This window comes from Parambassis ranga, chromosome 8 (assembly GCF_900634625.1).
Source record: "Parambassis ranga chromosome 8, fParRan2.1, whole genome shotgun sequence".
NCBI lineage: Eukaryota > Metazoa > Chordata > Actinopteri > Ambassidae > Parambassis > Parambassis ranga.
This window is the reverse complement of record NC_041029.1, coordinates 4,809,708-4,828,676: the sequence shown is the minus strand read 5'-3', so window position 1 is coordinate 4,828,676 and position 18,969 is coordinate 4,809,708. Positions and strand designations below refer to the sequence as shown.

The 18,969-nt window shown below is 42.8% G+C and overlaps 1 protein-coding gene across 1 annotated transcript; it reads right to left on the bottom strand.

The window, feature by feature from the left end:
- Positions 1-566: 566 nt before the first annotated feature.
- Positions 567-18,366, bottom strand: abat (4-aminobutyrate aminotransferase). The gene is made up of 17 exons (XM_028411567.1): positions 18,211-18,366; positions 17,564-17,619; positions 14,762-14,912; positions 13,030-13,127; positions 12,910-12,939; positions 11,899-12,016; positions 11,168-11,217; positions 9,103-9,183; positions 8,881-8,973; positions 8,641-8,703; positions 8,479-8,542; positions 8,109-8,257; positions 7,896-8,033; positions 7,401-7,568; positions 1,715-1,861; positions 1,375-1,486; positions 567-728 (listed from the first exon to the last, which is right to left on the bottom strand). The coding sequence occupies exons 3-17, from the start codon at positions 14,829-14,831 to the stop codon at positions 607-609; spliced, it is 1,503 nt and encodes a 500-aa protein (XP_028267368.1). The 5' UTR covers positions 14,832-14,912; positions 17,564-17,619; positions 18,211-18,366; the 3' UTR covers positions 567-606.
- Positions 18,367-18,969: the final 603 nt, after the last annotated feature.

The following is an 18,969-nucleotide window of genomic DNA, read 5'->3' as shown; positions in this document are numbered from 1 at the left end:
TCTCAAGAGATTCAGAGATTTAAAAAAAAAAAAAAAGGTTGTGCGCATCGACAGCTACCTTCTCTGGTTGGAGAGACATCCAAACAGTTATGTGGGTCAAATTAAAGTGGGAATGTCACACTAGACATACAAAAAATCAACAGTAATTTACAGGTAGTTTATTGGACGAGATAAATGACTAGCAGCTGCTACCACAGAAATCTGTGACTTGAGATGATTTCTGCTACGCTTTGGAATATGTGATTGTGTGATGTCATGACCGAGACAGACTTGCCCAAAGCAGCCTGTTTTCTAAAAATGTTGGACCGTTTCCTTTAAGACAATGATAGGGAATAGTAAAGGGTGCATTTAATTTGCTGACATGATGGAATGCAATTACATGTATTTTCCAGAAATATGAACCTCGGCTATTTCACACAGACCTCTGCCTTGAATGAGCACTTCTTTTACGGCAGCACAGGTAAGAGGACATCATTATCTCTTCTGGACAACCATCATTATTACAGCCATGGACTGATCTTTTATAGGATATATTACTGTTAGGATTGTGCTTTATCTGGAGTTTCCTTCACTCTGGACTATGTCAAGTTTGTGTTGTTTAAGATTTTATTTGTGCTGGGCCAACAAGTCGTTAAAGATGTTGAGGAATAGGTGAACGTGGTACTCCTTGAAAATCAGTGCTGGACGGAAACGGATTGATCGGTCCCCACACCCTCCCAGGAAGACACCTGTGGAACGATAAACACCGTTACGTCCACATTGTTCGGTGAAATTATGCTGGATTATGTGAAGTTATTAACACATTGAGAGCAGTGCTATGATAAACATGACCGTTGAAGTCATCCGCTTCATTTAGTGATATGAAGCAGGAGCAGGAGGACTAATGGTTTTACTGGTGGTAAAACTGGTGTGAATGCTTTCCAGTTTGGGTGGTGGAGGTTGACTGTAAGCTATCAAATGAGCTATAATTACATTTAGGTCTGGAGTGAATTTAATTAAGTGGTGTAGAGGCCTGCTGACACTCCAGCTCCTCCACCTGTGTATTGAGTAATGTGATGATTAAATGACAGAGGGAGTGTGTGTTTCATGTAGATGGACACGTTCTTCTATTTTATCTCAATTCTACAGTCTGACAACTTCTGACTTACTTTCTATACGTGTTCTATATGTGTGTGTAATTATAGGACTAATTATTTCATATCATTTATTACACAGACCCTATGAGGGTGGAATGTTACGAGTTTCACATTTTCGGTCCTGTAAATTGCCAAATCATCCTCAAATAATACAAAACTGTGGTTCACGCTCATCATGGAGGAGTCCAAGAATGAGTGAGCAACACTCGTAAGAAGAAAAAAGTGTAGCTATACGTACCTTTGTCTCTAGCCTGCAGCAGGAGTCTGTCACGTGTTTTGTCATCACAAATATCAATGGCACAGAAGGTCCCCTGTCCTCGAGCTCGGCTCAATAAGCCGGGGTACTGAGCCTGGGGAGCAGACACATGTAGGTCATGTTCCCACACATTCAGGTCATACACACCGAGCATAAGCCAAACTACTATAGGCATGTTTATGAGAGAAAAATGATGCCTGATCACTGATTTCCATGACAATGACAATGAAGATTCTGTATTTTCCATCTGCTGCCAGTTGGCCTATCAGTAATGCTAAATAAGTATACAGACTTTTCAACTCAGAGGAGACGAGCTGAGTACCTGGAGCTCATAAAGGCCGTTTAGCAAAGCTTTCCCAGACCGGGTCACTTCCTCTAGAAGGTTCTCTCTACGAATCACATTGAGAACCTCAGCCAGGAACAAGTTCTTTGACGGGTCACCCATCCATGTGTTAAAGATACGGTACGCCTGTAAAAACACGACATGGAAAAGCACATTCATTCCTATTTATCATACAAGTAATCAAAATGTTTCAATCGTGCTAAATAAATCTGCACTCTAATCCGTGTGTAGCTGTTCATATTTTTAGGGCCCGAGCACCGAATGGTGCAAGAGCCCTATTGAAACCCTTAGGATTATTAGGGCCCGAGCACCGAATGGTGCAAGAGCCCTATTGAAACCCTTAGGATTATTATTTTTTTTTTTTAGGGCCCGAGCACCGAATGGTGCAAGAGCCCTATTGAAACCCTTAGGATTATTATTTTTTTTTTTTTTTTTTTTTTTTTTTTTTTTTTTTTTTTTTTTTCCCCCTCCGAGATCGCATTTTTGGAGGCCTTAACATGCCCAAAAACTCACCAAACTTGGTAGAAAAATTCATTCGCCCGAAAAATTTTGAAATTTGCTGACTTTTGAAATGCACATATAAAAATGGCTCTATAGCGCCCCCAACGCGTAGCCCCTCTGGCCGGTTTGACACAGGATTATGAAAATTGGCACACATATGTATCACCTCAAGACGCACAAAAAAGTCTCTTGGACCCCCCCTCCAAACCCAACAGGAAGTCCGCCATTTGAAGGTTTGTGGCCATTTTTGGCGATGTGTGACCCTGCTGCCAAACTTTTCACGCCTCGCATACTTCAACGGATTGAGCTGAAATTCGCCGTGTCCACTCAGGACACCATAGGGAATAGACGCATTCCAAAACTCTTACAAAAGTCTGACGGTGTGGCCGGGGCGTGGCCTCAAAGTTTGACCATTTCTGAGGACACAGAAAGTCTCTATAACTTCTTCGTTTTCTGTCCGATCTGTACGAAATGTCACATGTATGATCAGAGTCTGACCCTAAACACATCTATACAACAATATTGAGGCTTTGATAGAGCGCCACCTACTGGCTACACAAAATGTTGTGTTTTCATAGGTTTTTCTGCCTGCCCCCCTGGCCTGTTTTGAGTAGGGTCATGAAAATTGGTACACATGTGTATCACCCCAAGATGCACAAAAAAGTCTCTTGGACCCCCCCTCCAAACCCATCAGGAAGTCCGCAATTTTGAAATTTCTGTTAATTTTTGGCGATTTGTGACCCTCCTACAAAACTTTTCACGCCTCGCATACTTCATCCAAATGAGCTAAAACTCACTGTGTCCACTCAGGACACCATAGGGAATAGACGCATTCAAAAACTCTTACAAAAGTCTGACGGTGTGTGGCGGGGGCGTGGCCTCAAAGTTGACCATTCGCCATTACAAAGGAACTCACTGTATTTATTGCCCTAATGCGTAGCCCCGCTGGCCAGTTTGACACAGGATCATGAGAATTAGCACACATGTGTATCACCCCAAGACGCACAAAAAAGTCTCTTGGACCCCCCCTCCAAACCCAACAGGAAGTCCACCATTTTGACTTTTGTGGCCATTTTTTGCCTATTTGTGACCCTGCTTCAAAACTTTTCACGCCTCACATACTTCATGCAATTGAGCTGAAATTCACTGTGTCCACTCAGGACACCACAGGGAATAGACGCATTCCAAAACTCTTACAAAAGTCTTACGGTGTGGTGGGGGCGTGGCCTCAAAGTTGACCATTCGCCATTACAAAGGAACTCCCTGTATTTTTTGCCCTAATGTGTAGCCCCGCTGGCCAGTTTGACACAGGTTCATGAAAATTAGCACACATGTGTATCACCCCAAGACGCACAAAAAAGTCTCTTGGACCCCGCCTCCAAACCCAACAGGAAGTCCGCCATTTTGACTTTTGTGGCAATTGTTTGCCTATTTTTGACCCTGCTTCAAAACTTTTCACGCCTCACATACTTCATGCAATTGAGCTGAAATTCACTGTGTCTACTCAGGACACCATAGGGAATAGATGCATTCCAAAACTCTTTCAAAAGTATTACCGTGTGGCGGGGGAGTGGCCTCAAAGTTGACCGTTCGCCATTACAAAGGAACTCGCTGTGTTTTATGCAGTACTACCCATATACTTTATGCAATGTGGACAAAATCTTACAGTACTGCTATGGACCCGACTCTGAACAGATATATATGCTAATAGGATGATACGGTCATAGCGCCACCTACTGGTAGCAGGAAAGTTTGGTTGTAAACATGTGTTCGTTGTATCTCTGTGGAAATAAGAGGAGAGCATAGGACAGGAGAGTATAGGAGACAAGAGCATAGGAGAGAAGACTGCGATGACCCCGCGGATCGCAAGGTGCGCGAGGGCCCGCAATGCTGCTTGCAGCTTTAATTTTTTTTTTTTTTTTTCCCCCTCCGAGATCGCATTTTTGGAGGCCTTAACATGCCCAAAAACTCACCAAACTTGGTAGAAAAATTCATTCGCCCGAAAAATTTTGAAATTTGCTGACTTTTGAAATGCACATATAAAAATGGCTCTATAGCGCCCCCAACGCGTAGCCCCTCTGGCCGGTTTGACACAGGATTATGAAAATTGGCACACATATGTATCACCTCAAGACGCACAAAAAAGTCTCTTGGACCCCCCCTCCAAACCCAACAGGAAGTCCGCCATTTGAAGGTTTGTGGCCATTTTTGGCGATGTGTGACCCTGCTGCCAAACTTTTCACGCCTCGCATACTTCAACGGATTGAGCTGAAATTCGCCGTGTCCACTCAGGACACCATAGGGAATAGACGCATTCCAAAACTCTTACAAAAGTCTTACGGTGTGGCCGGGGCGTGGCCTCAAAGTTTGACCATTTCTGAGGACACAGAAAGTCTCTATAACTTCTTCGTTTTCTGTCCGATCTGTACGAAATGTCACATGTATGATCAGAGTCTGACCCTAAACACATCTATACAACAATATTGAGGCTTTGACAGAGCGCCACCTACTGGCTACACAAAATGTTGTGTTTTCATAGGTTTTTCTGCCTGCCCCCCTGGCCTGTTTTGAGTAGGGTCATGAAAATTGGTACACATGTGTATCACCCCAAGATGCACAAAAAAGTCTCTTGGACCCCCCCTCCAAACCCAACAGGAAGTCCGCAATTTTGAAATTTCTGTTAATTTTTGGCGATTTGTGACCCTCCTACAAAACTTTTCACGCCTCGCATACTTCCTCCAAATGAGCTAAAACTCACTGTGTCCACTCAGGACACCATAGGGAATAGACGCATTCAAAAACTCTTACAAAAGTCTTACGGTGTGGTGGGGGCGTGGCCTCAAACTTGACCATTCGCCATTACAAAGGAACTCACTGTATTTATTGCCCTAATGCGTAGCCCCGCTGGCCAGTTTGACACAGGATCATGAGAATTAGCACACATGTGTATCACCCCAAGACGCACAAAAAACTCTCTTGGACCCCCCCTCCAAACCCAACAGGAAGTCCACCATTTTGACTTTTGTGGCCATTTTTTGCCTATTTGTGACCCTGCTTCAAAACTTTTCACGCCTCACATACTTCATGCAATTGAGCTGAAATTCACTGTGTCCACTCAGGACACCATAGGGAATAGACGCATTCCAAAACTCTTTCAAAAGTATTACCGTGTGGCGGGGGAGTGGCCTCAAAGTTGACCATTCGCCATTACAAAGGAACTCGCTGTGTTTTATGCAGTACTACCCATATACTTTATGCAATGTGGACAAAATCTTACAGTACTGCCATGGAGCCGAGTCTAAACAGATATATATGCTAATAGGATGATACGGTCATAGCGCCACCTACTGGTAGCAGGAAAGTTTGGTTGTAAACATGTGTTTGTTGTATATCTGTGGAAATGAGAGGAGGAGAGCATAGCACAGGAGAGTATAGGAGACGCGAGCATAGGAGAGAAGACTGCGATGACCCCACGGATCGCAAGGTGCGCGAGGGCCCGCAATGCTGCTTGCAGCTTTAATTATTTTTTTTTTTTTTCCCCCTCCGAGATCGCATTTTTGGAGGCCTTAACATGCCCAAAAACTCACCAAACTTGGTAGAAAAATTCATTCGCCCGAAAAATTTTGAAATTTGCTGACTTTTGAAATGCACATATAAAAATGGCTCTATAGCGCCCCCAACGCGTAGCCCCTCTGGCCGGTTTGACACAGGATTATGAAAATTGGCACACATATGTATCACCTCAAGACGCACAAAAAAGTCTCTTGGACCCCCCCTCCAAACCCAACAGGAAGTCCGCCATTTGAAGGTTTGTGGCCATTTTTGGCGATGTGTGACCCTGCTGCCAAACTTTTCACGCCTCGCATACTTCAACGGATTGAGCTGAAATTCGCCGTGTCCACTCAGGACACCATAGGGAATAGACGCATTCCAAAACTCTTACAAAAGTCTGACGGTGTGGCCGGGGCGTGGCCTCAAAGTTTGACCATTTCTGAGGACACAGAAAGTCTCTATAACTTCTTCGTTTTCTGTCCGATCTGTACGAAATGTCACATGTATGATCAGAGTCTGACCCTAAACACATCCATACAACAATATTGAGGCTTTGACAGAGCGCCACCTACTGGCTACACAAAATGTTGTGTTTTCATAGGTTTTTCTGCCTGCCCCCCTGGCCTGTTTTGAGTAGGGTCATGAAAATTGGTACACATGTGTATCACCCCAAGATGCACAAAAAAGTCTCTTGGACCCCCCCTCCAAACCCAACAGGAAGTCCGCAATTTTGAAATTTCTGTTAATTTTTGGCGATTTGTGACCCTGCTGCAAAACTTTTCACGCCTCGCATACTTCATCCAAATGAGCTAAAACTCACTGTGTCCACTCAGGACACCATAGGGAATAGACGCATTCAAAAACTCTTACAAAAGTCTGAAGGTGTGGCGGGGGTGTGGCCTCAAAGTTGACCATTCGCCATTACAAAGGAACTCCCTGTATTTTTTGCCCTAACGCGTAGCCCCGCTGGCCAGTTTGACACAGGATCATGAGAATTAGCACACATGTGTATCACCCCAAGACGCACAAAAAAGTCTCTTGGACCCCCCCTCCAAACCCAACAGGAAGTCCACCATTTTTACTTTTTTTTTGTAATTTTTACCGTTTTCTGACCCTGCTATAAAACTTTTCATGCCTCGCATACTTCATGCAATTCAGCTGAAATTCACTGTGTCCACTCAGGACACCATAGGGAATAGACGCATTCCAAAACTCTTTCAAAAGTATTACCGTGTGGTGGGGGAGTGGCCTCAAAGTTGACCATTCGCCATTACAAAGGAACTCGCTGTGTTTTATGCAGTACTACCCATATACTTTATGCAATGTGGACAAAGTCTTACAGTACTGCCATGGAGCCGAGTCTAAACAGATATATATGCTAATAGGATGATACGGTCATAGCGCCACCTACTGGTAGCAGGAAAGTTTGGTTGTAAACATGTGTTTGTTGTATATCTGTGGAAATGAGAGGAGGAGAGCATAGCACAGGAGAGTATAGGAGACGAGAGCATAGGAGAGAAGAGTGCGATGACCCCGCGGATCGCAAGGTGCGCGAGGGCCCGCAATGCTGCTTGCAGCTTTAATTTGTTTTTGAAACTAAAAGCTGACAAACCTTATCAGCTTGTAATGCGTCCTTGTGGAAGTAGCCTCCAGTCAGAAGCTTCTTGCTGAAGGAAACGATATCAGCAGGGTCGTCCATACCCCAGTGTTCATGGGCCCAAAACTTCCCTGTGCAGCCCCCACCGGTCTGGACCTCATCCACATGGAAAGCACAGCCATGCTGAGAGAATGAAGAGGGAATAAAAAGGTACTCGTGATAACAGAAGAGTTTGAAAACAAGACATAAAAAATAAATATTTAAAAGGAAATGACAAGCTGTTGTGTTGGATATCAGCTGCTCTGAGCTTTGAGGAGGGCACAGAATGCTACAAAGAACTCATTTACCTTAAGCCCTTTACAATCTGTTTCACATACCATGCCCCCAGTCCCTAGTCTAAGGCTGTATTCACCATGGAAAACATGTTTCCAGGTCTCAGAATGAGTACAACAGCCTAAAATGACTTCTAAAAGCTCTGCTAGTAGCGTTAGTAGTGTCTGTGTGTCCTACCTTTCGTGCAATGTTGCGGAGTTTACTGAAGAAGTCTACTGAGGCGTGGTTATCTCCACCTTCTGCCTGGATTGGCTCAATCACAATCCCCGCCACAGGTTTCCCCTTCTGCCTCCACTTCACAATCAGATCCTCCACCTTAAAGAGTTTGTTTCAACATTAAACAAACAAACAAACACTAAAGCCAGATTCCAGCTGGAGCGGACAGTGTACCTCCTCCAGACAGCGAGCCTCTTCCTGTGCATTCTCTCTGGTGAACTCTTCCAGTGGATACTGCAGTTTGGGAAACGGGGCGATTGGCCAGTCGAACGACGGCACATCCAGCTTGTGGATGATTTTAGAGTGTGTTGTTGCCAAGCAGCCTTCAAAACATAGTCATAAAAAGTCATCTTATTAAAACTTGAGTGTTGTTGGTCTAATTCATCAACCTTTAGTTTGACCCATTAATCCACCAGTTGTGTGTTGTGTGTTCATCTAACTGTTTGTGCTGCCAAACACTGACATGTGCAGCTAAAGGTTAGCTGAGATTAGTTTTTCATCTTACTACTGCAGCAACACTACACCTTTGTTTGTGTTTACATACCCAACGTTCTTCCATGGAAACCTCCCATGAAAGATAAAATACTGAGGTCTGGACATCCCGGAGCCTGAGATAAAAAAGAAATGTGTGCAAGAGTAAATAAAAAAAGTGATGAGATAGATGGAAATGTTTAAAAAATTACATTTTTATGGCGATTAGTAATACCTGGTTGATCATACAGCTGGTCAGCTCTTCGTCAGAGGGTCCGCTGACTCCTCGCTCCTTGTTCTGAAGTAAAGGCAAACACAGCCAGTGAATTCACTTGTTTGTTGTGCATATTTAAGGGAGTGAGTGCTTTGAGTTACTCTGTCAAGATTGGGCCTGGAACCCAAGCTTTTACAGGTCTATTTCAGACCAGTAAAAGCAAGTAATGATTAACATAATTGTGATGTTCTACACACTCACCCTGTACCAGATGAACATGGCTTTGAAAGCATTTTCATTGGAGCAAGAGCCACATGCCATTGTCTGAACCCGTGTCATTCCGATCGGAGCCACCTGACAGGAAGTAAGGAAGATCAGAATAAATAACATTATACACAATAAACACAGCAACACCCATACCATCCTATCTCATTTGTTCAGGGATTACATTCTGTGTGGTAACAACATGTGTGTGCTACTAACTGAGAGAAGGCTTTCAGTGATTTTGTCTGGAAAGTTGTCTGGTGGCAGGATTCCCAGCGCGGGCCGGTTCACAAATGTAGTCTGAAGGAAAGACAAAAGAATTTAAAAATGCACACAGACATCCATGTTTTTAATCACATCAGTACATAACACAGTCTAGTATTAATTTCCTGAAGACTCAATACCTATTTTTATTTGCAATCGAATCATACTTTAACCTACACCCCAAAATGTGTTGATTAGTGCTATAGAGACTTGTGTTCATGTCCCCAAAAGGAAGTGGAGTTGCCAGATGCAACAAGAGTGCTGAAGCCAGCAGTATTTTGAGTACGGGACTGTTTGTAGGACTGATAATTTCCTGTGAAAAGATGTATCTGTCATGCCATTCATCATATACTATGACACATACACTCAACAAAAATATAAACGCAACACTTTTGTTTTTGCTTCCATGTTTCATGAGATGGACTTGAAGATCTAAACTTCATTCCAGATACACAATATTACCATTCCTCTCAAACATTGTTCACAAATCTGTCTAAATGTGTGATAGTGAGCACTTCTGCTTTGCTGAGATAATCCATCCCACCTCACAGGTGTGCCACATCAAGATGCTGATCTGACATCATGATTAGTGCACAGGTGTACCTCAAACTGCCCACAATAAAAGGCCACCCTGAAATGTGCAGTTTTGTCTCACAGCAAAATGCCACAGATGCCACAAGCATTGAGGGAGCGTGCAATTGGCATGCTGACAGCAGGAATGTCAACCAGATCTGTTGCTCGTGCATTGAATGTTCATTTCTCCACCATAAGCCGTCTCCAAAGGCGTTTCAGAGAATATGGCAGTACATCCAACCGGCCTCACAACCGCAGACCACGAGTAACCACACCAGCCCAGGACCTCCACATCCAGCAGGTTCACCTCCGAGATCGTCTGAGACCAGCCACTCAGACAGCTGCTGAAACAATTGGTTTGCATAACCAAACAATTTCTGCACAAACTGTCAGAAACCGTCTCAGGGAAGCTCAACTGCATGCTCGTCGTCCTCATCGGGGTCTTAACCTGACTCCAGATCGTCGCCGTAACAGACTTGAGTGGGCAAATGCTCACATTCGATGGCGTCTAGCACGTTGGAGAGGTGTTCTCTTCACGGATGAATCTCGGTTTACATTGTTCAGGGCAGATGGCAGACAGCGTGTGTGGCGTCGTGTGGGTGAGCGCTTTGCTGATGTCAATGTTGTGGATCGGGTGGCCCATGGTGGTGGTGGGGTCATGGTATGGGCAGGCATCTGTTATGGACGAAGAACACAGGTGCATTTTATTGATGGCATTTTGAATGCACAGAGATACCGTGATGAGATCCTGAGGCCCATTGTTGTGCCATACATCCATGAACATCACCTCATGTTTCAGCAAGATAATGCACGGCCCCATGTTGCAAGGATCTGTACACAATTCTTGGAAGCTGAAAATGTCCCAGTTCTTGCATGGCCAGCATACTCACCGGACATGTCACCCATTGAACATGTTTGGGATGTGCTTGACCGGCGTATACGACAGCGTGCACCAGTTCCCACTAATATCCAGCAACTTCGCACAGCCATTGAAGAGGAGTGGACCAACATTCCACAGGCCACAATAGACAATCTGATAAACTCTATGCGAAGAAGATGTGTTGCACTGCATGAGGCAAATGGTGGTCACACCAGATACTGACTGGTTCTGAGTCCCCAGACCGCCAATAAAGCAGAAACAAAATGCACATTTCAGGGTGGCCTTTTATTGTGGGCAGTTTGAGGTACACCTGTGCACTAATCATGATGTCAGATCAGCATCTTGATGTGGCACACCTGTGAGGTGGGATGGATTATCTCAGCAAAGCAGAAGTGCTCACTATCACACATTTAGACAGATTTGTGAACAATGTTTGAGAGGAATGGTAATATTGTGTATCTGGAATGAAGTTTAGATCTTCAAGTCCATCTCATGAAACATGGGAGCAAAAACAAAAGTGTTGCGTTTATATTTTTGTTGAGTGTATCAACATGTATGTGGACTTACCAGATTGTTGGGGTTGCTCATCAGCTTGTGGAGAGCAGGGTGGTTGTAGCCTGAAGGAGGACAGAATGGTAGATGTTTAATAAAGGGAGGTGCATGATTATTTCCTTCCTATTCAAACCAAACATTCTGAAATCTTCCAGGCTTTATCAACTCAGAATTCCAGCTAAGAAAAGCAGAATTATTTATTGGAAATCAGTATAATAATTAAGGCTCTAATCCACATGTGCAGCTAATGTTGCAGCCATCAGTTTCTCACATTCATTTTTGACAGATGTAATGCAGAAAGCCTCTTTAATCAAATTAAAATCCTGCATGACGCAATGTGCCTGATCCTTTGCTCTCATACAGCAACAGAGGGCAGGAAATGACTGCTCCTATACACATTCAGATTTTCATGGACGTCATTTGAATGCTGTAGGCAAATCTCAACTTCCAGCACAAAGGCAGAGAAACAAGAAGACGTGCAATTCTTTACAATACATCTACATACATATTTTAATCTGCATTTGAAATCTGAAATTATAATAGGAGTAGTCACAAAATGCTGATACTTCATAAATAATACAGAGGGTGAGTTGCATTACACTCCCTTGAAAAAAGCTCTATTTTAAATGGGTGGTTCATTTTGCATAAACTGTGGAATGGGTTGCACAAACCCAGCCTGATGGCATAATGGAGCAATATCTTCAATAGATTACTGAATCACAAGAACCACTTATTTTGTTACTAACCGATTGGGATAGAGGAGATTTGAGTGTAGAGATCCAGCATGCGGTTGCCGTCCGCGTCCACAAGGTAGTTCCCTCTGCTTTCCTCATAGTTACAGAAGAAGTGGACTGCACCGACATTCTGCGAACAGATGTAACGTGTATTAGAACAGCAAATCAAAATGATCCTAGCATTCAAACACAGATCACGGTGTGTGTTTTAGGTCTTTGCTACTGCTACTGCTTTGCTCAAACACCGTGTCAGGTGATATGAAGCCTGCATTAAGGTGAGGTTTCCGTGGTGCCAGAAAAGTCAGATAACACGGGTCTCATTGTGTGGAAGGAATCTGAACATCAGCATGCTTTGATATCAGTAACTCCTCATTTAATCCATGATGTATTTTATCACTTTTCAAAAACAACGACTCAGTGAGTCTGTGTGTGCTTGAATTGAGTTGAGGCTTCAAGCGGGGTACCGCTTCTATTTTTAGAGATGTAAACAAATATATATATGGGGCACAATAGGTGCCACACACACACAGGATTCTCTTTATATAGTTATTACTGTATTTTCCAAGGTTTTTAGATGCACAATAATCAACTGAGAATATAAATGAGATTCATTTGATGAGCCAGGGTATGAACATGCATCACTTGTGCAACAACAAGCCAAAAGAAAGCCACATATATCTGCATATACACTTCAAGGTTGGACAATGCTGCTATGTGTGGAGCAGCACTTGCGCTCCAGGGTTTGTTAAACTAGTTCACTGAGTTAACATAATTGGAGATACTATCCAGCCACGCACACACATACAAAGGCACTGTGCAGTCTTTATGAACACACAATTTCAGCTAGGGAGGAAGAAAAATGACTCTTTTTTGATTTAATATGCAATAATCACATATTTAAAAACCTCTTGTTACTCATGATGACTAAAAATGCTTGGTATTTATTTTCAGTTTAGTTCTTTCTGCTTCAGTTATCTCATCAATTACGAGTAGATGCACACATACACACACATTCAAGCTCACCTGGATATCCCCCAGTTGTTTCGCCAGCTCCTACGGATCAAATAAAAAAAAAGATGTTTGTAACGCTCAGTAAGATCTGTGGAGTATAAAACATTCCTATTTTGTGTGTGTGATTGTTACTTGTGATCGTGGCCCTGGGACTGTAGTTTTCATGGAGGGTCCATCATAGTCAAACTCCACCTGAGTCTTTGCTGCTGCTTTGCTGACATGTCTGCACCCTGATGGAGGAAACAGCAGAGCATGATGCTGTGAAGGGTCGTATTTCTGTCACAATGACTGTGGCCAACGTGCTGGAGCTCAGTTTAATGAGCACTGAATTAAGCTGCGCTTGCTCTGCTCTGTCTCATTCTCTCTTTAGAAACAAACAGTGAAACTTGAGAAATAAGTACACATCTTAAATTTTAAAAAGCTACCGTACATGTTACTAATAAGATGCAGTAAATTGCCTGAAAATAGTGAGCAGCAGCTCAAAGGGATACAGTCTGTGGTGCAAAATCAGGAAGTGTTTACGAATTTTTAAGGTCACTTTTATTCATCTTCCCAGATTTCCTTTAAACCACTGAGCCGCTGCATTTGATCTGCAGTGTCTAAGGATAGGTAAGTGGCTCATGCATGATGATGATGAGAAAATATTATCTGCATGCAGCATCATGCATGTATGTGAGCAGAATGGTGCCATCTCTGCCAGAAGAACCCTGCTGTAGTTGGGATGTTTTACTTCTGTTGCTACAGTTAATTTTGTTGGTTTCAGAATGTGGGCAGGTCTGTTTGGTTCTCTCTCCTCTTCTGTACTGTCCTGTACAGTGGAAACCCCCTGAGCTTAAATTTTTGCCACACTGCTCAGCATCCCTCTGGAAGAGCTGACCTGTCCTGAGGGGTGCAGCTGTCACTAAACAGCTGGTCTGTGCTAACCTCTGTACTCTGATCCACTCTGCTGACCTCTTTCTGGTGGTAGGGCTGCAGTCATCACTTACAATTATATAATTATATATGTCTGCCTCTTTTTCATCGCTGTCTGTCAATTTGACTCACTCTCTAAATAATAGTGTTCCTCCGAGTGCCCCAGCAATGTAGGGGCCCAAATGGGCACAAAAGTCTAGAACCAGGGTCTGGTGCACTTTTATTGATGGCCTGAAGTAGATGACTTCCAGTTTCTCTCTGTCAAACAAATGTCACTGCCAAGACTGTGTGGATCACGAGAAGTCACAAGTCCTGAGACATCAAGTATCAAATGATATGAGGCCAAATTCACAAGTTAATATTTAACAAAATCCTATTAATAAATCAATAAAATGCTTTTTACTCTAATGGCTAAAATAGGGCTCAAATGTGTGTCAGTGTGTATTTCTGGCACATTAGCTTTGATTTACTACTGTAATGTAAAATTCTGCCGCTCTATTCGATGATTCATCGGTACAACTGAAACCAACACGCACGTTGGCCTGTTGATGATTGACAGGAGAGAGGAACTTTGAGACATCGCTCGGTGAGCCAGTCGCATTGATAAACACATCCTGCTTGAGGTCAGTCAAACATTTACACTGATTGTATAATGCTAATTTCATCTGCACTGCATTATCACTGAGTATTGGAACTTCACACTTAGACAAAAATGACAAATATTAAATTTTGAAAGCAGCTACAACAATGAGGCTAATAAGTGGTGGGTCTATATATAGTTTTTTCTTTAAAATCTGAAACATACTGCTAATCTCTCTGACAGTAGTTAGGATTAACAGTCACAATAAAAGCTACTTAAAGATCAAAATGTGCAATGTGAAACCCTTTACGAAAGGATTGGCATGTACACACAAAACAGGAGATTTGTAACATAGGTGTCTGAGCGTCTCACCTGGAGCACTGAGCCAGAGGTTCTTCTGCAGAGAGAGAGCAAGTTGACGGCTGATCAAGGAAGTCGCCATGACAAAACAGCCACCAAGAAGGAGAGGTCAGAGAGATAGAGAGGCAGAAAATGCCCTCAGGGTTCAGCTTCAGCAAGCCACCTCCACAAAGAGAGAGACAAACAGGGACCATGAATTAACGGCCTCACTAAACAAGACTCAAATGTTATCATATAGACCCATTTTGGCTTTAATCATCTCAAGCTATTACACATGAATCATCAGCAAGACAGCGATAATAGAAGTTTTTTTTAATTATTTTACCTGTTTTAGAGACAGAACAAAAGAGAAAGCAAAAATGGCTTATTAAGAGTCAGATGAAGTGAGATAAAAGTCTGATGTTTATTTAAAAATAAAAAGCCAAGTTGGTCGTCCCTCCACCGCAGCATCTGATAACATGAATCTCATCGCACTTTAACACAAGTTTGAGATTTCCGTCCCTTCTGACAAAATATTTTCCCTGCTACAGTTGGCACAAATATGAAAAGGAATAATTTGTTAAGTAGCTTATTGTCTATGACAGCTGCAGTTATAATTCTGCCACTATTTCAGGGATAATATGAATAATATGAATCAATATTATTTATGTAAATATCAGAATAACAGCTTTGCAATTGTTATGTAATCAACGTCAATAACAGCACTTCTGTATGAGTGCGATGGCAATATTAATTCATTCATATCAAAACAAAGCTCAGTGAGGCACAGACAGGCATGGCTGTCTGCTCTTTCTCCTCACTCGTCTCTTATGTAATACTGGCGGCAGGAACAGGAAAATTCCAGTTATCTGCCTTCATACAGACCAGAAAACTCTGGCCCTTCACACACACACACACAGTGCATGTGAATCGCAAACACACACACACAAATACAGCCGGCCACACACATGCATGCACACACATACGGTTTCTTGGCAACACCTCATGAACTGGATGAAACTGGTTTAGATAGTGAGAGTTACACAAGACTGCATCTACGTACGCCCGGGAGGGTTCTAACCCAAACTAGGTTGGTTGTGAGATGGATCAAAGTAGACGGCAAGCTTGATAATGACAGACTACAATGTAAAGACAAGGGGAGGGTCACAGCACAGGGTTAAAGCAGGGGGAGGACATCAAGGCAAACAGCTCTGTAACCCATCACAAAGAGACCCCCTCTACAGCCCATCTACAATCAATACTTAACCTAACATACATGAACTGTGTGGAAGAAGCCAGAGCACCACAAAAAGACTGCATACACACAGAAAGTGTCATTTTATCTGTCCCTACTTCTAGAGGAGGAAATGCAGTTCAAATATTTTTAGATGTTGGTATCCAAAAATATGATTTGGTCTATTCAAACACAACATGATCCGCTCAGTTCAGTTCAGCAGCCAAAAATACACAAGAAACGTGATGATACCGAGCGGAACACCTACAGCTGTAGCTGGCTGTGGTGCATGCACAACATGTAGGAGGTGCACTCAGCTTTGCTGTACTGTACCTAAATACATAAAATTCAATCAAAGCTGTTTTTTTTCAAGAAATAATGACTTGATTAAATCTACAGATTTTGTTGTGAGCAATTTTCATGTATGAACCATTTTCTAATACATAGCAGTGTTGCACAGAAGGCTCTGTAGATTTGATTTTAGGGTGCAAAGTCCTGTTAAAAGAATCTTTCTTTATGGAATGCATGACTAAAATGAATGCTGGCACTAAACTACCTATAACAACCTAACATTGCCACTTCTATGCCCTCTCCATACAGGGCTAACGTGCTGTGTGGAGAGCACAGGTTATGCGTGATCTGGAGAGACTGCTCCACCACACATCACAAGTGTAGCTGCTCTTGTTATATTTGTTGGTTATTAATGTCAACCAGAGTTTTGGATCTTAAATCTAGTCTAGCTCACTCTCACTGCCGAGCGTTTTCAGGGATTCATGTCATTTCCTGGTTAAGTGAGGTGTAAGAATTCTTTCTATTGCACAAGCAAGGGTCATCCACAGAAAAAAAAGCTAACATCACTTATACACCATCACTCATTGCTATTCCCAGTGAGCACTGAGTTAGGAAGCAAGTTAAAATGCGGCTGACATCACCAACCTGTCACCATAGCAACAGTGCTGGCATTAAAAAAAAGAAAAGACACAAAGGTTTGAGTGAGTTAGCTAACACAAGAGTGGTGTCACCACTGACTTTCCTCCCAGTCCCAATCTTCTATTAACCTACACAGCAAAAACTGTGTGTTAAAAGCAAGTTTAACTTGTTGAAGCCAGTCGAGGCTTTAGAAGATAAGTTGAAAAGGCTGAAAAGCTAAAGAAGTTCTGCCCTGACATCATTCCTTAGATGTCTACATATTTTACTGTGGAGAAACCTACTGAGGACAGCACGGCAACCAGCTGAGTGCACAAACAAGCTGCTGTGTAATACCACTCTTCACCACTAGGAGGGCTAATCAGCCAATACATTGTTTATCAAGAAAGAAATAAGCAGCATCAGGGTTAATTTGTGTATGGAATGAAAATGAATAAGTCCTCCTAACACCATCCAGACTTCAGCACTGGCACCTACAGAGCCTGCTGCATCTGTATTTAACAAGAAGTGGCTCAGAGCCTGATTTCAAGTGTGTGCACATAACCCTACATCATAACAGGTGGCTTCCAGACATCAGGGTTATCTTCACAGAACAGAAAGATGTTACACAATGCTTTTTAACCCTTTCTACAGAGCTGCCTGTTGACATGTAAGCTGTAAAATGAATTCCTTACTTGCTGATTTCAGTAATCCAATCCCCGGAAGTCTTTGGTGAAAGGAGAGATGTGACCTGAAACAAAACGAACAACACTTTATTAAATAGGCTCATGTTACATCCTGTAGAGTAAAAGCAGCTGTGTCTAAATGTGTTCATGTCAACGTGTGGACCCGCTCTGACTATTACAGCACTTCACAACTTGTAGTGTTGACATATTGTGGAGCATGGCTGTGAGGAGCACTGATGGAGGGGTGGTTGCATGATTCTTCTGCCACAGTGCAGCCTGGGGTTTTACCCGTACCCTGCCAGCAATTATTTAAGGCCCCTTTAAAACTTGTTTGTGAAGGATGCTGTCTGTCTTTACCCGAATCTGGTCCTTTTGTGGAACAATCTGGTTCCTACTGGATCTGGCTGGCTCCCCCCTCCACACACACACACACACACCACATGTTTAGAATTCTGCACAGGGCTGACAGGATGTGTTTAAACATTATCTGAGGTTTCATTAGGATGTGGACGCTGCACACTGCTGCGTATTCCCGTCATTGAACAACACACACACACACACACACAATCACCGACGAGTCAATGCGACACAATCTGATCCACTTTGCAGCAGACTGGGATGTGGGAGCGGTGATAAAAGGCTTTGTCAACACTTACCGATGATGCAGTGACAGCAGTGAGAGCAACAGCAGCAGCAGCTGGAGGATCTGTGCCGTAAAAAAACCCCAACACCGCAGCAGCAGCACGGTCTGATGGCTGCACACAGACTGCTCTCTCCAGCCAGAGGCCTGCTCGGTACAGCAGCAGCAGGAGGAGGAGCCTATCTCCTCTCCATGGACTCAGCCAAATGCAGTTCACACCGACTGTCCCTCTCGGTCGCAGCCGAGCAGAGTCTGACTGTTAATTAAAGCATAGAAACCTCAGGGAATGTTTTCCTCACATCAAAAATCATGCATGCGCTGCATTTAACAATATTAATACTTGACTTAATATTAATATAATCAATGTAAGTGAGACTTCCAGTGTTGGTGGAATAAAGCTGAATGTATGACTTAAATTGTTTAAAAACATAGTTGTATTCTTAATTTAAAAAAAAAAAGCTAATGTAAGTTTTTGACCAGCGTAAGCTAAAGCTAGCTACATTTATGACTTAAATACGTTGTAATTAAAATATAGTCTTATTCTTTAAAATAATAACAATTCCATATAACGGGCTAAATCTGCAATATTCGCTTTGAAATTTAGTTTTAATTTAATTCAGTAATTTGAACACTCACCGGCCTAACTGTTCCCAACTAGCTTCATCCTTAGCAAAACTGCTAGCTAGCTACCGGTAACTGCAAACATTAGCCTGTTAGCATTATCCTATGACATCATCAGCAAAGTAGCTAGGCTGCTAAACAGCTCCAGCTAACA